The 13,333-nt window shown below is 39.5% G+C and overlaps 1 protein-coding gene across 11 annotated transcripts in view; it reads left to right on the forward strand.

The window, feature by feature from the left end:
• The window catches only part of NCOA2 (nuclear receptor coactivator 2), a 295,183-nt gene that overhangs the window by 254,773 nt on the left and 27,077 nt on the right, over positions 1-13,333 (forward strand). For 10 of the 11 annotated variants that reach the window (XM_055431638.2, XM_055431642.2, XM_055431639.2 and 7 more), the window contains 3 exons: positions 5,515-5,725; positions 8,246-8,452; positions 11,254-11,469. In XM_055431638.2, the coding sequence (XP_055287613.1) occupies positions 5,515-5,725; positions 8,246-8,452; positions 11,254-11,469 (634 nt within the window). The remainder of the gene's footprint in view (positions 1-5,514; positions 5,726-8,245; positions 8,453-11,253; positions 11,470-13,333) is intronic. The other variant, XM_055431645.2, reaches the window with a different exon arrangement.

A 13,333-nucleotide genomic window follows, 5' to 3' on the forward strand; every position in this document is an offset into this window, starting at 1 on the left:
CTGAAGAATTTCTTAGGCCGTCGGTAAAAACTTGTTTAAGGGGAAATAAAGAGGAGAGGAGAGGTAGAATTGGCCTGGGTCTTGGTGAAACTGAGCCACCAAATATCAAACATAAGTGCAAAACTGAAATAATAGGTGATGCTATTTGTTGTTCTTACTTGAAAAACGAATTCCCTGAAAAAAATACAGGATAGCTAAAATGATATTCGAAGTCATCCTTGATGACACACTGAGGTAGTGACATCACAGGGAAAACGCCAACAGTCTAATATTTTTGTTTTTGTTAAAAAAATGAGTCATTACTGACAATAATGGCTTTCTGGGGAATCAGCAACTGCCTGGGTTAATTGTCAGGAGCTCTGCCTTCAGTCGTGGTGGGTTCAAAGTGAAGAAGCTGCCCCAACCTCTTGACTGATGTGGCCTTGAAACTTGTTTTGCAAGTGGGCATTTGGGTGTCACTGTTTCAGGTGTGCATGGGAAGAGGAGAGGTTAGCACCCTTGACCATCACCCAGGGACCTCCTAGGTGGAGGCTGAGCCTGGGGGCGGCTCTAGGGTGGAGAGGCCTGATGGGCCCTGGTGCGGGGCCACATGTGCTCTGACAGCCGGAGCTTTCTGTCTGTCTTCCACTCTGATGTCTGGCCCACTACTACCATTCTATGAGGGCTTCGTGCCCTTCAGAAGGAGAACAGCACCGTTGTGTAAACCCCTTTGGTGATGAACTCCAATCTCAACAATGGCTACTCTGATGCTGTGAGATCATTACATGGGGACTCAGCAGAAATTTAATAACTATATCTTGAATACAGTGTTGTGTGAAACCATACTGACAGCTGCAGACGTTTTAATCTTTTGAGGTTTACTAGATTAGAATACACAGGGCTAGTGGCAGTTCAGAGTGGCAGGCACAGATACTGTCACTCAGGTTTCTTGACACACGCTCGAGGGCAAGATGGTGACTCACGAGGTCCACCTTGGCTTAGTGGCTAAGGTTGGTCCCTCCCTCCAGGAACAGAACTTATATCTATCCCTGGACTGAGGCCCTGGGGACTTAAAGGGTCTGGGAAGGGGGCGCTGTTTGGCATTTTTATATTTACCTATATGATTACATAGCTTCATACAAGAAACAAAGGAGAAGGTTTTTTTTTTTAAGTCCTTGAGTCACTTGCAGTTTCTAACTGGTATTTATGAGAACATTTTAAAAATCAAAACTGTCTCACTTTGGGAACTTAAAGCACAGAGTGTTATCTGCACAAATCTGTCATTTTGAATGGACACATACAGATATACACACAGACACGCACACAGTATTTTTTTCTTAATGAAACCCAGTTCCTGGTTTTACCTTCTATCCATTCCCATTTAAAACTCCACCCCAAAAATACTGCTTCAGAGCAATTTTAACATCAAAAACGTTGCAGCTTGAAAAGAAAGGTTACCACAGGAAGTATGAATTACCTAAATTTAGATCAAAGTTAGAATGACTTACTTTAAGGAAAAAAAGAACAGGGATTCTTTCACTCCCCTCCCTCCTTCACTTTACCCAAAAAGTGAAGATAGATTGATTCTATCTCCTGTTAACTTCTAGGAACATTTATCTAAGACTTTTCTTTCATTTCAAGGGAACACAACACATTTTTAACTGCTAGCAAGCCTGAACTGCACAGTTAACTTTCTTGTTATTTTGACTCAGAAAAGAACTATTATCGAGTGTGTGTTTAACCTATCACTAACTTATTAAGGGCAGGAAGTACTTCAATGGCGCTGTTATATACCGAAAATAGCCTTCTTCACTGGGTAGAGTATTTAAACAACGTTTGTTTCTACAGTGTTTCGTAACCAACAGGAAACAATGACAGAAAAATTTCCAATATGTTCACTGACTTAAGTTATATACTTATTTACACAAGGGAGCGTGTGTAAAGGATACTAACTAAATGGTCCTCTTAGGCTTTCTTAATGCTACTGGACCACTTATGATGAGGGTTTAGAAATAGTCTGTAGAGAATTTCTTCTTGCTGTTTGGCTCCATTAGAAGAGCAAACCATATTTTAAACTGGTAGTGGCCTGAAAATTTCCCTCCAAACATGGTAGAACTGTGTTACCATTTTTTAAAGCAATTTTCTGTTAGGCAAATGTGGTAAAATTACCGTTTGTTTTTTTTTTTATTTTGAAACATTATTTTGTAGTTTATTAGAATACACATCATTAAAATACATATGTTCTTTATATTTCCTTCAGGCAACAAATTGATTTGACACATGAAAAATTCATAAAACCAGGAAAATGAAAAATTGCAGAAATCAAGTCCAATTTTCATTTTGTAGAACTTTTACAAAAATCTTTCTGACTCATTTTCTGCCTGAAATAGTTTAAACCAGCTCTTCAAATTGATGTGGCTAATTTGAGCGTTCGAAGAGATGCCTAAGCAAAACTTTGAAGTATCTTGGCAAAGCGTTTTAAAGGAAGGCATTAATCTTTTTGTCTTGTGAAGAAATCATGCCTAAGAAAGGAACTAGAAGAACTTTTGATGAGAATTAAAGCTTACAAAAACTAGAGGGAAGAAATGTTTGATCAGAAACTTAGCGTGATCAAATCTACCCTTTCTAGAACTTCCATGACTGCAGAAGAAAATGCCTATAGTTGTCAAAAGTTTATTGCTAGACAGTCAAAGGCATATAGATACTGTCCTTGAAGAAGAAAATTTCTTGAAGTAAATTTAAAACAGATTAAATGTGTACTCCAAAAATAGACAAGAAATAAACACAAGCAAAGCAGTATTAACTCTAGTGGGTAAATTTTCATAATGCATTTTTCTGATGGTGAGCTGAATGAAAATTAACAGATTAATTGAAATAAAGAACCAAAAACTTGGTTGAAACCATCCAAATGTGTTTTAATGTGTGTGAAGAAAGAGATTAATTTTAACCTTATTTCCAACTCATTATATATATTAAACACAAGAGTAAATCATAATGAAAACCACAAGTCCTGTCATTAGAACTCTTTGAAACTATGATAGTTATTTTTCTATTCAAGATGGTTTAAAGTGTCATTTTATTTGAGTGAAAAGAGTAAAGGTAAAAAAAAAAGGTAGGAGTCTAGATCCAGACTATCCATCTGTATTGTAAAAACTTTCTTTAATACACATCTGGGATTGGGAGCAAATATAAGGGCATTCATTGAGGAAATTAATATACTGTATTTTTATCATCATTTGTATAAATCTGTACTGAGTGTTTCTCATTCAAGGCATCTGCAAAGCTTTCTCAAGAAATTACTTATAACTTCTTATGACCCACCCTATCACTGCTCCACACACAATTTTAAAATATTCCACACAAATCCAACTGTACTAGGGAAACTCTCTAATAAACTTCAGTTTATTAGAACCTCTTTCTCATGTCCATAGCTATTTTCAAGACCCAACTATAACGATATTTGTCAATTTTTATAAAACTTTTTTTCTGAGAAATTATATGAATTTTGTGAGAAATTGAGTTGATTCTGGGAAGTTTTTAAAATTACAGGTTTAAATGGTTAAAAGAACCGTGTTGGCTGAGTGTCCATTGCCGTGTTCCAGGCACTGTCCTCAGAGGGTGTTAAGTGTTGATACTATACTCCTGTTTGTACCTTACATGTTCAGCAAAACATGATAAAGATGGCTTTCCAACAGAGTCACTTTACACATACATTTAACTTTCACAAAACTGTCCATACAGATTCAGGAAAAAAAAGAATTGGTATCTATTAAATGGTTAAGTTGTGTGAGCAGTTTTGCCCACCGTTCAACAGACTTGACTCTGTTTTGGTTTGGTTTGGTTTTGGTTCCCTTGAAGCGCCAATGGTGTGAAAATGTAGCTACAGGCTTTTCCAGTGCAGAGTGGTTCCCTCATGGACTTCATCAGTTCGGAATCAAGCCAGAGAGGCAGTGGTGTGTTTTCACTCACTGGCCATGTTGCCCATGGGTGGGGGACACACAATATGTTTCCTTCCTGAGCAGCTCTGAGGATCACTTTGTCTGTCTGTCCATACTTTAGCATTCTAACTTTAGAACCTAACCCTTACCTAAGATGTAGCTCTCCCAGATTTTATCCCAGCCTCTTTTGTAAGAAACAGATGGCTAAACTGACTAGAAAATGGTCTTATAATTGCTCTAACAGTACATTAGGAATTTCCTGGAAAATGGATCGCCAAGTTCTTGCTAAGCTAGTTGACTCTGAAACAAAGAGTCCAATAAAATATCACTTCATTGTATCCTTTCTTACTTGAGAAATTGTGTCCAGTAAAAAGACGTCCTAGATAGATATTACATTTGCCATAAATTGAAAAAAACTTAATCCAGCTTCTCGTGTGTAGAATAAAAATATAAGCCATTCCGCTTTAAGTAAATTATATCATTTGAATTGCTAGTGTAGACAAAAGGGTTAGTCATGGACAAGGATTGAAAGTCCATCAGTGACTTTGGGGAAGTTACCTAACTTGTGTTTTTCCACCTACACATCAGGAAAATCATTCTTACCACTCTCTTCACTAGGAAATAATCTTGGGGTTTAACTTAGCGATTTTCTTGCATGGTTGGCACCATCTAATTTTAAATACTTGGCACCCAGATAGGTTCTACTTGAAAGAACATAAATTCAGTTGAGGTCTCGGGAAGAAAAGTGCTAGCTGTGAAATAGTGGTGCTGCATACCCTATTATTTTAATGTTGATAATTGAAAGGAAATTATTTCAATAAAGGGAAAAGCCGTAAGAAACATGTTTACAGCTTCTGTAAAGTCAAATTAATAGAGACAGTGATTGGAAATGACCTCCTGCCTCCCTGCATTTGTCCCCTAAGCTGATGAGGACTGAGAAAACCAGTGTCATTCGAAACTGAAAGTGTAAGCAGTAAAAAAAAATAACACCACTCAGATGGAAAAGACAGGGCTGAGCTGTTCAGGGCTACTTCAAGCTCATTGTGCATTTTACCTCTTGGTCTTAAAAAAAAGAAAAAGGAAAGAAAGACAAAGTTCTAAAGGGAAATGACCATTTACTAAATACTGATTTCGTGTAAACTTGGATCATATTTTCCACCCGTTTTTTGTTGTTGTTATTTCTTCAAGCGAGTTAACCACTAAACCTGGGCCTAGACTGTAAATCCTAGAACACCCATGGTTAATTAGAAATACTCATACTCATGATCAATTGAATTATTAGCATAAAATGAAGGGGAATTTATAGATCGCCAGTGAATCCCAGTGCTGGAAGAGAGCTTTCTTTCTAATTCAGTCATCTCTTTTTACCAAGGAGGAAATTAAGGCGCAGGAGATTAAATTATTTGTCCTTTGTTAATTTAGTTTTTTGTTGTTGTTGTTAAAGATGATCAATAAACAGTGAGGCCCGAGGTTCGCATGTGTCCGCATCTCATTTGGCTCTGGTTCCTTGTACCCATTAGGGCTGTAATTGCACGTGGGCCTGCAGCGCCCATTCTTAGTGTAGGACTGGATAAACTCTTCTTTTTGTTAACCGCAGCCTGGCAGTGAGCTGGACAACTTGGAGGAGATTTTGGATGATTTGCAGAATAGTCAATTACCGCAGCTTTTCCCGGACACGAGGCCAGGCGCCCCTGCTGGATCAGTTGACAAGCAAGCCATCATCAATGACCTCATGCAACTCACGGCTGAAAGCAGTCCCGTGACACCTGTCGGAGCCCAGAAAACAGCGATGCGAATCCCACAGAGCAGTGAGTATGGGGTGTTGACGATTATGCCAAGAAATTCCCATGTAATCACCATCAGAAACAGGGATTACTGAAATCTGATGCAAACAGCTTAGTCACTTCACAGTTTCTATGGTCAAATAGCACCATCTACTGTCCCGGCCCTTCAAGACAGTAGTCAGAGTGGATTCTAGTCAACGTGGCCTTTCTGCAGGCGCTTGTGGTGGACAGGCAACACAGGGCGAGACTGACCTGCGCAGGTAAAAGGTCTTTGGATTGTCATACTCTCTTCATTTCAGTTACTGCCTCAGAAATGCAGATAGAATAGATGTTATGTGTCGTAATACACGACTAAACACTGAAAAGATAGAAACTTAGAACGTTATGCTGACTTTCTAGCAATAATACACTCACTGGTAAACATTTCTTAACCAGAATTGTAAATCTTTATACGTGAAAGGGCTATACACATTAAAAATATCTTCTTCTATCTCTTTGGAATCCTCATATAAATATCAATTTTAATGGAAATTTCTCACAGAAATGGTTTCTAAATGCATCTTGAGTTTAATTAGTGTGATATAAAGCTAGAAGGCCTTAGACTATTTTATAAGATGTAGTTTATATCGCTTTTTTCTTTTTTTCCTTCCTTCGCAGCTTGCAGGATCTCAGTTCCCAGCCAGAGGTTGAATACGGGCCATAGCAGTGAAAGCCCCTTTCCTAAACACCAGGCCGCCAGGGAATTCCCTTTTATTTTATGTTTTTATAGGTTTAAGATGAAGTCTTTCTTCACTTAGTGAAGGGTGTGAACACTTACTTGGTTTACAAACTTCATCATTCCCTAAAGTTATCCAGTAGCTTTTAGGAGAAGAAAATATCTTTCCTGAATGAGGGATGTATCTTTAGAAAGATAGAGAACCTCTTTAGTGCTCAGATGATGAACATAATGATTTTTCCCTCTTCAAATACAGTTTGACCCAAAGCTTAGCTGCTGCTGCTAAGTCGCTTCAGTCGTGTCTGACTCTGTGCGACCCCATAGACGGCAGCCCACCAGGCTCCCTCGTCCCTGGGATTCTCCAGGCAAGAACACTGGAGTGGGTTGCCATTTTCTTCTCCAATGCGTGAAAGTGAAGTCACTCAGTCGTGTCTGACTCTTTGCGACCCCATGGACTGCAGCCTACCGGGCTCCTCCGTCCATGGGATTTTCCAGGCAAGAGTACTGGAATGGGTTGCCGTTGCCTTCTCCGCAAAGCTTAGCATCTGTTCTCAAATCAGAAATGGCAACCATCAACCAAATTACAACGTATCTTTGATTAATAGATCTTTTCTTAAAGTGATTCCTGATCTTTCTGAAAAGGGTAAAACAAAATAGAGTTTATGCTGGTTATGTGTCAGACCTGCCAGTTTGTTTGGGAATGGAAGGTTGCTTATGGACCATGAGAGATCACAAAGTCAGAGAGTTGAGACGTGAATAAGAAACGCTAACGAGCTTATGCTTAAGACCCAGAGGGCTTAAGAAGGGCTGTGTGGAAACTCGTGGGTTCTCCCCTTTCTGTACCTCCTGGTGTTGTTCAGACTATTGAATAGCATCCAGGTAGCTAAACCTGAGAAAGTCAGGTTAAGCATATCCATAATTTTCATTCCAAATGATAATTCTTCTAAATATTTTATTTCTCTTATTGATTGTTAAGGACTTTAATATGTTTTAAATGTTCTGTTTCATGCTGTGTTTATATAATTCAGAGAAAATAAACTGCTTGATATTATTTTATATATTTGCTCTATGAATTATAATCTACAATATCTTTGTTCTTATAAAAACACTTAACAAATAACTGGTTGTCTGTGTGATAGTATAGTGCATTGATGTAGTGCTTACTACACAATAAACTCTTATAAACTAATGATAGAAGCCGTTTCAAATATAAATAAATCTGGAATTTAAAGAATATGTATTTAGAAGATTTAACAGGGCATTAAAGCTTTAATACTGACTTTCGGTACCAGAGTTCACACTTAAAGACTTCTAACTTTCAGTGAGAATAGACATCTTTAGCCTAATTCTCTTCCTAGGAAAATCCAGTTAAAATATGACAGTCTCAGTCCAAACCACATGTGTCCAAGTTTGGTACATTTGGAGATATTTATGGCTTCACAGCTGTGACAGAACAGTATTTCTAAATTCAAATAATATATGAAAAACATGTTTGTAGTTTACTGAGCAAATACAATTGAATATTAGAAGTTTATATTGGGGAGAAAAATATACAGTAAATAATAGACATGTTCTCCTTTTTTTTTCCTTTGCTTTATTGCTCTGTGAGGTTGTCAAGAAGTAAATTAGAGACATGTTGATTAGACTGCAAGTCTGTGTTTGGACGCCCCATGTTTTTTTTGTCTGTGAATTTGTCTTTACGTAAGCAGCCAGTCCCAGACATGCATACCTTTGTGATTTTACAAACGACATTTCCCCTGAACACTGCTTCTGTTACTATTTTCCATTATCCTCTATTAACCTTCAATTTTCATTTGTTTTCTCCTTAGCTTTTAATAACCCACGACCAGGGCAACTGGGCAGGTTATTGCCAAACCAGAATTTCCCACTTGACATCACATTGCAAAGCCCAACGGGTGCTGGACCTTTCCCACCAATCAGAAACAGTAGTCCCTACTCAGTGATACCTCAGCCAGGAATGATGGGTAATCAAGGGATGATAGGAAACCAAGGAAATTTAGGGAACAGTAGCACAGGTAAGGGCTCAAATGCGCTGTTAACTTTTTATCGGTGGGTTATTCAACTTAATGATGTATTCCTCCACATCCAAGTAGTAGAATTTTTCATGTGAAATTTTTTATGCTAGAAACACATTTGAATGTGAGAAAATTCTGCAGATTTTCACTGTGAGCGTGGTGTATGAAGAAGTGGAAAGCCTCCCAGCAGGCTGACCCTTTTTATGCTGTGATCATTGTTTTTACAAGGGTTCTAGTCGCTCGCTAATCCTACAGTAAAGACTTATTTCACTGCTATTCCAGTTGCTATTCTAGACCTGGTAGTGGTTTATGTAGAATTATTTGCTAGCTTTTTGTGATAATCTGCTGATAACCCCAAAAGTGTGTTAGCGTTAATTGCTGTCATGTCTGACTCTTTGCGACCCCATGGACTGTAGCCTTCCAGGCTCCTCTGTCCATGGAATTCTCCAGACAGGGATACTGGAGAGGGTAGCTATTCCCTTCTCTGGGAGATCTTTCCAACCCAGGATAACCCCAAAACTTCCTATTAATCGATGGTTTGTGTTGCATGAATTTCAGAATGAAAGTGTAAAATTCCACCAACCTTTTATACTTGTAACAATAGCAATTCTCATTCTGAAAAATATTCATTAAGAAAATGAATTTTAAATGGTAGTGTGCTTAACCTAATAGTAGCTGATCCAAGAACTACATTTTTTAAAATGTATAAGGTTGCCTGTGGTCTAGTTTGACCCTTGACCTGCTGTGGCTTAAGTTATCTGCCAAGTTTCCCATGTGTATCCCTAAGTGGCAGTCATCCCCATAGCAGCTGCCATACTCGCAAACCTCCTTCCGATTCAGGCCAGGAATCATTGCAGCAGCATTGATGGCTGTAACCACCGTGGCCTCTACCCTCTAGGTATCCTGCACCTTTAGGATGCTGAGCTTTCTAATGAAGTCCTGCTCACCATTTATAACTGGAGACAAAGGCATTGAAAGAAACATGTTATAAAAAAAAACTTATATCCATGTTTTAATTCTTGACATTTTTTTAGCTTAGTGTGTCATCCCTGTAATCACATTTCCATTCAGATAAGTGAAATTAAGAGTTCAGTTGAAAGAAAAAAGATGGATTTTTTTTTCCTTTTAACTTTCTATTGTTGGTAAGCAGTTCACATGGGAAATGTGAACTATGTTGTGTTAAAATAGTTTATTCATTCAACAAATATTTACTGGGTGCCTACTAGATGTGCCAGACACTGACTACATCACTAATTTATTTATTTGCATAAACAATGCCATATTAATCTTATATTATTCTTAAGATAAAGTATTGATTTATATAAGTAAAATGTTGACTCACATGAAATTCTGTCAGAGAAAAGGAGTCAATAGTTTATTAAAGGTGGTTCCTTATCAGTGAAATGCAACGTCTGAGTTCTTGGAGAAATATTAGGAATTTGGGCACATACCTATATTCAGATCTAAGCAGCCTGGAGATGACTGGCATCCAGACTATAAAGATCAAGATCAAGCAGTGTCTGTGCTTTGCTTTAAAAAAAAAGAAAAACTGTGAAAGAGACTATCCTGGTTATAATTACATTAATATTTCAAATTATGGATTATTTTCCTTTCTGCTTTCTAGAGTTTATATAATCTTGTTATATTGATTAGATAATAGATATTTTGAAAAAGAAAATGTCTTTTCTCCCATATCTTTATATCATTCAAGTCTAGTCTTCAAATGGTCTTTAAAATATGTACTAATATATTATTGTCCTAACTTGTTCCGTCTAATTACACTTAACTCTTCATCGTCCTGATGAGGTGCATTCTCATTTCACCAGTGAAAAACCACCCACAATACATGCTCTCCCCATTACTGAAACATACCCTGTTTTTAGTTATTTATCATAATTAAAGTCAATGCAAGTCACGTCTTTGAAAGCAGAACTGTTGCACATCCTTTATTAAACACTTCAGAATGAAGGGTCCTCACTTGGGGTTCTTCCCCTTTAGGATACCAAGTTTTAGCCCATGTCTGGCCATTGCCAGCGTCCTGGGGCCAGAGAGAGCAAGCACGTGATCTGCCGGCAGCGTGTGCTCTTCTCGCTGGTGTGTGTGGTCGCACAGCTGTTAACTATCTCAAGCATAAGAGGATTTTTACAAATCTGTCCCTACCCAGTCTAGATCTACATCACCAGGAACAAGGTGGTCCAGGCACACCGAGGCGGCCGGCGCTCCCTTGCCGTGACCACAAAGAACCAGAGTGGAAAGATGCTCTCATTCCCCCGGCTTCCAAGGCTGTCTCAGTCAGCTCTGAAGCTTAACAGATTGTAAAGCTCAGAAAGGGATTTGAGGATTTAAAGTCTGGCCAAGGCTTCACGGGATAGTCTCTGTGATTTGGGTTTAGAATTAGAATATTGATTATCAGTTTTTACCTTGTTTCTCTTGGCCTCACCCCCCTTTTGGAAAGTAAAGCATTGACGTGTATATCAGCTAATGTGATTCACTTCCTGAGGAAGGAAGTTGGGGTTATCCACACGCCACAGCACCTGTCTCTAAGTACATATGGGAACAACTTTAACAGCTTTTCCGAACTGTAGAGTGGCAAGTCCGTGTTGTGACAAACTTCATAGTAATTGTCAACCTGTATTTCTTACCCAAGGGCCCACATCTGGCCCAGCGAGGGCGTGAGCTGTCTGGTTAACTGTGTATGAAGAACACCTGTCTGTCTCGTATAGAGTAAGCGCGTCTAGCATTCCTCCGTGTTGACTATGTTTTCAGTCACCGCATCTCTGTCTTCTCTGCCTTGCCTGTAGGCATGATTGGCAGCAATGCTGCCCGGCCCACCATGCCGTCTGGGGAGTGGGCACCCCAGAGTCCTGCCGTGAGGGTCACCTGTGCTGCTACCAGCAACGCCATGAACCGGCCGATCCAAGGAGGTATGATTCGGAACCCAACAGCCAGCATCCCCATGAGACCCAACAGCCAGCCTGGCCAAAGACAGATGCTTCAGCCTCAGGTCATGAATATGGGTAAGGTGGTTCCTGTACTCTTTGCTTTTCAGTTTTATCATTCTTAGAAGGAGAGAGGAACAGCTCCTTAAGTTCTGTCAGCCTTGTCATTTGCGGTTTAGGGAATCCCCCCGCCGCCCAGTGTCAAGCTATCATAAGTGGGATTTTGTTGAAGATCTCTGCACAGGATCATAGAGTTGCAGGTTTTCCAGTAAAATAAGAGAACCCACTACCTTTATGATGTTTCATTTTTGTTTGAAACTATCCGATTTCAGCTTTTGCAGGGAGTGGATTACACTGTAACACTAGAAATATCATATAGATGATATTTTAAAGAAGCATTTCAACGGTACAGCAGTGTCCCTAACTCTGCATGGTCATCAGGACCTTAAAATACAGATTTCTGGGCACTACCCTAGACTAGATGGAGCACAGTGGTAAAGAATCCACTGCCAATGCAGGAGATGGAAGAGAAGCGGGTTCAATCCCTGGGTCAGGAAGATCCCCTTGAGAAGGAAATGGCATTCCACTCCAGTATTCTTGCCTGGAAAATCCCACGGTCAGAGGAGCCTGGCAGGCTGTAGTCCATGGGATCACAAAGAGTCAGACACAACTAAGCACAGCACATTTCACCCTAGACTGTTAAATAAGACTCTCCCAGGTCTTCACTGAAAGAGCAGGGTCTTATAGAGCAACTCAGAAAATATAAGGATCACTAGAATTCTGTTTCGGAGAAGGCAATGGCAACCCACTCTAGTACTCTTGCCTGGAAAATCCCATGGACTGAGGAGCCTGGTAGGCTGCAGTCCATGGGGTCGCTAGGAGTCGGACACTACTGAATGACTGAACGACTTCACTTTCACTTTTCACTTTCTGCATTGGAGAAGGAAATGGCAACCCACTCCAGTGTTCTTGCCTAGAGAATCCCAGGGACGGGGGAGCCTGGTAGGCTGCCGTCTGTGGGGTCGCACAGAGTTGGACACGACTGAAGCAACTTAGCAGCAGCAGAATTCTGTTTGGATACAGTTCACATGTTATTAAAATTAATGATCAAACATTGTTTGATACCATTTATATGAAATGTCCAAAACAGGCAAATCTGTAAATAAAGTAAGATTAGTGGGTTCCTAGGGCTGGGGCTTTGTGGGGAGAATGGAGAGTGACTCCTAATTACATCATGAGGTTTTTTGGGGGTGGGAGTATGAAAACGTCCTAAAATTGATCATTGTGATGCTTGTACAGCTCTGCAACTACACTAATAGACACTGAATCGTACACTTTAAGTGAGCTAAGTATATAGTATGTCAATTATATCTCAATAAATGATTTTTTTAAAAAACTTAATGTAGCTCATTCTTGTTTCTTAATATTGACATACTAACCTTCCACTTGTTCGTTACCATAATTCAGATAAGGTGATGTTTATGTACTTTTTCATATACTTAGATAGTGCAGGATGTTGTTATTATTTAGTCACTAAGTTGTATCCAACTCTTTGCCACCCCATGGACTGTAGCCAGCCAGGCTCCTCATCCATGGGATTTCCCAGGCAAGTATACTGGAATGGGTTGCCATTTCCTCCTCCAGGGGATCTTCCCAACCCAGGGATGGAACCTGCATCTCTTGCATTATTGGCAGGCGGATTTTTTAACCACTGAGCAACTGGGGAAGCCCAGTGCAGGATGAGTAAGCACTAAGTCATTACCAGAAAGATACCAGGATGGTTTTGACATAATAATGCAGAATGGTCATCCCACCCTGGCATCGGTTTTCTTTTCTAGCTGTTTAATTGCTCAGCACATTTTGGCTTATTGTTTCTGAGATGACATTCATGTTGCCTTTCTATGGAGCGTGTACTTCCAATTAATAATGCACGATTCCCAAG

This window comes from Moschus berezovskii, chromosome 16 (genome assembly GCF_049115385.1).
Source record: "Moschus berezovskii isolate FMDL1 chromosome 16, NW_MosBer_1.0, whole genome shotgun sequence".
In the NCBI taxonomy this organism is placed as follows: Eukaryota; Metazoa; Chordata; class Mammalia; order Artiodactyla; family Moschidae; genus Moschus; species Moschus berezovskii.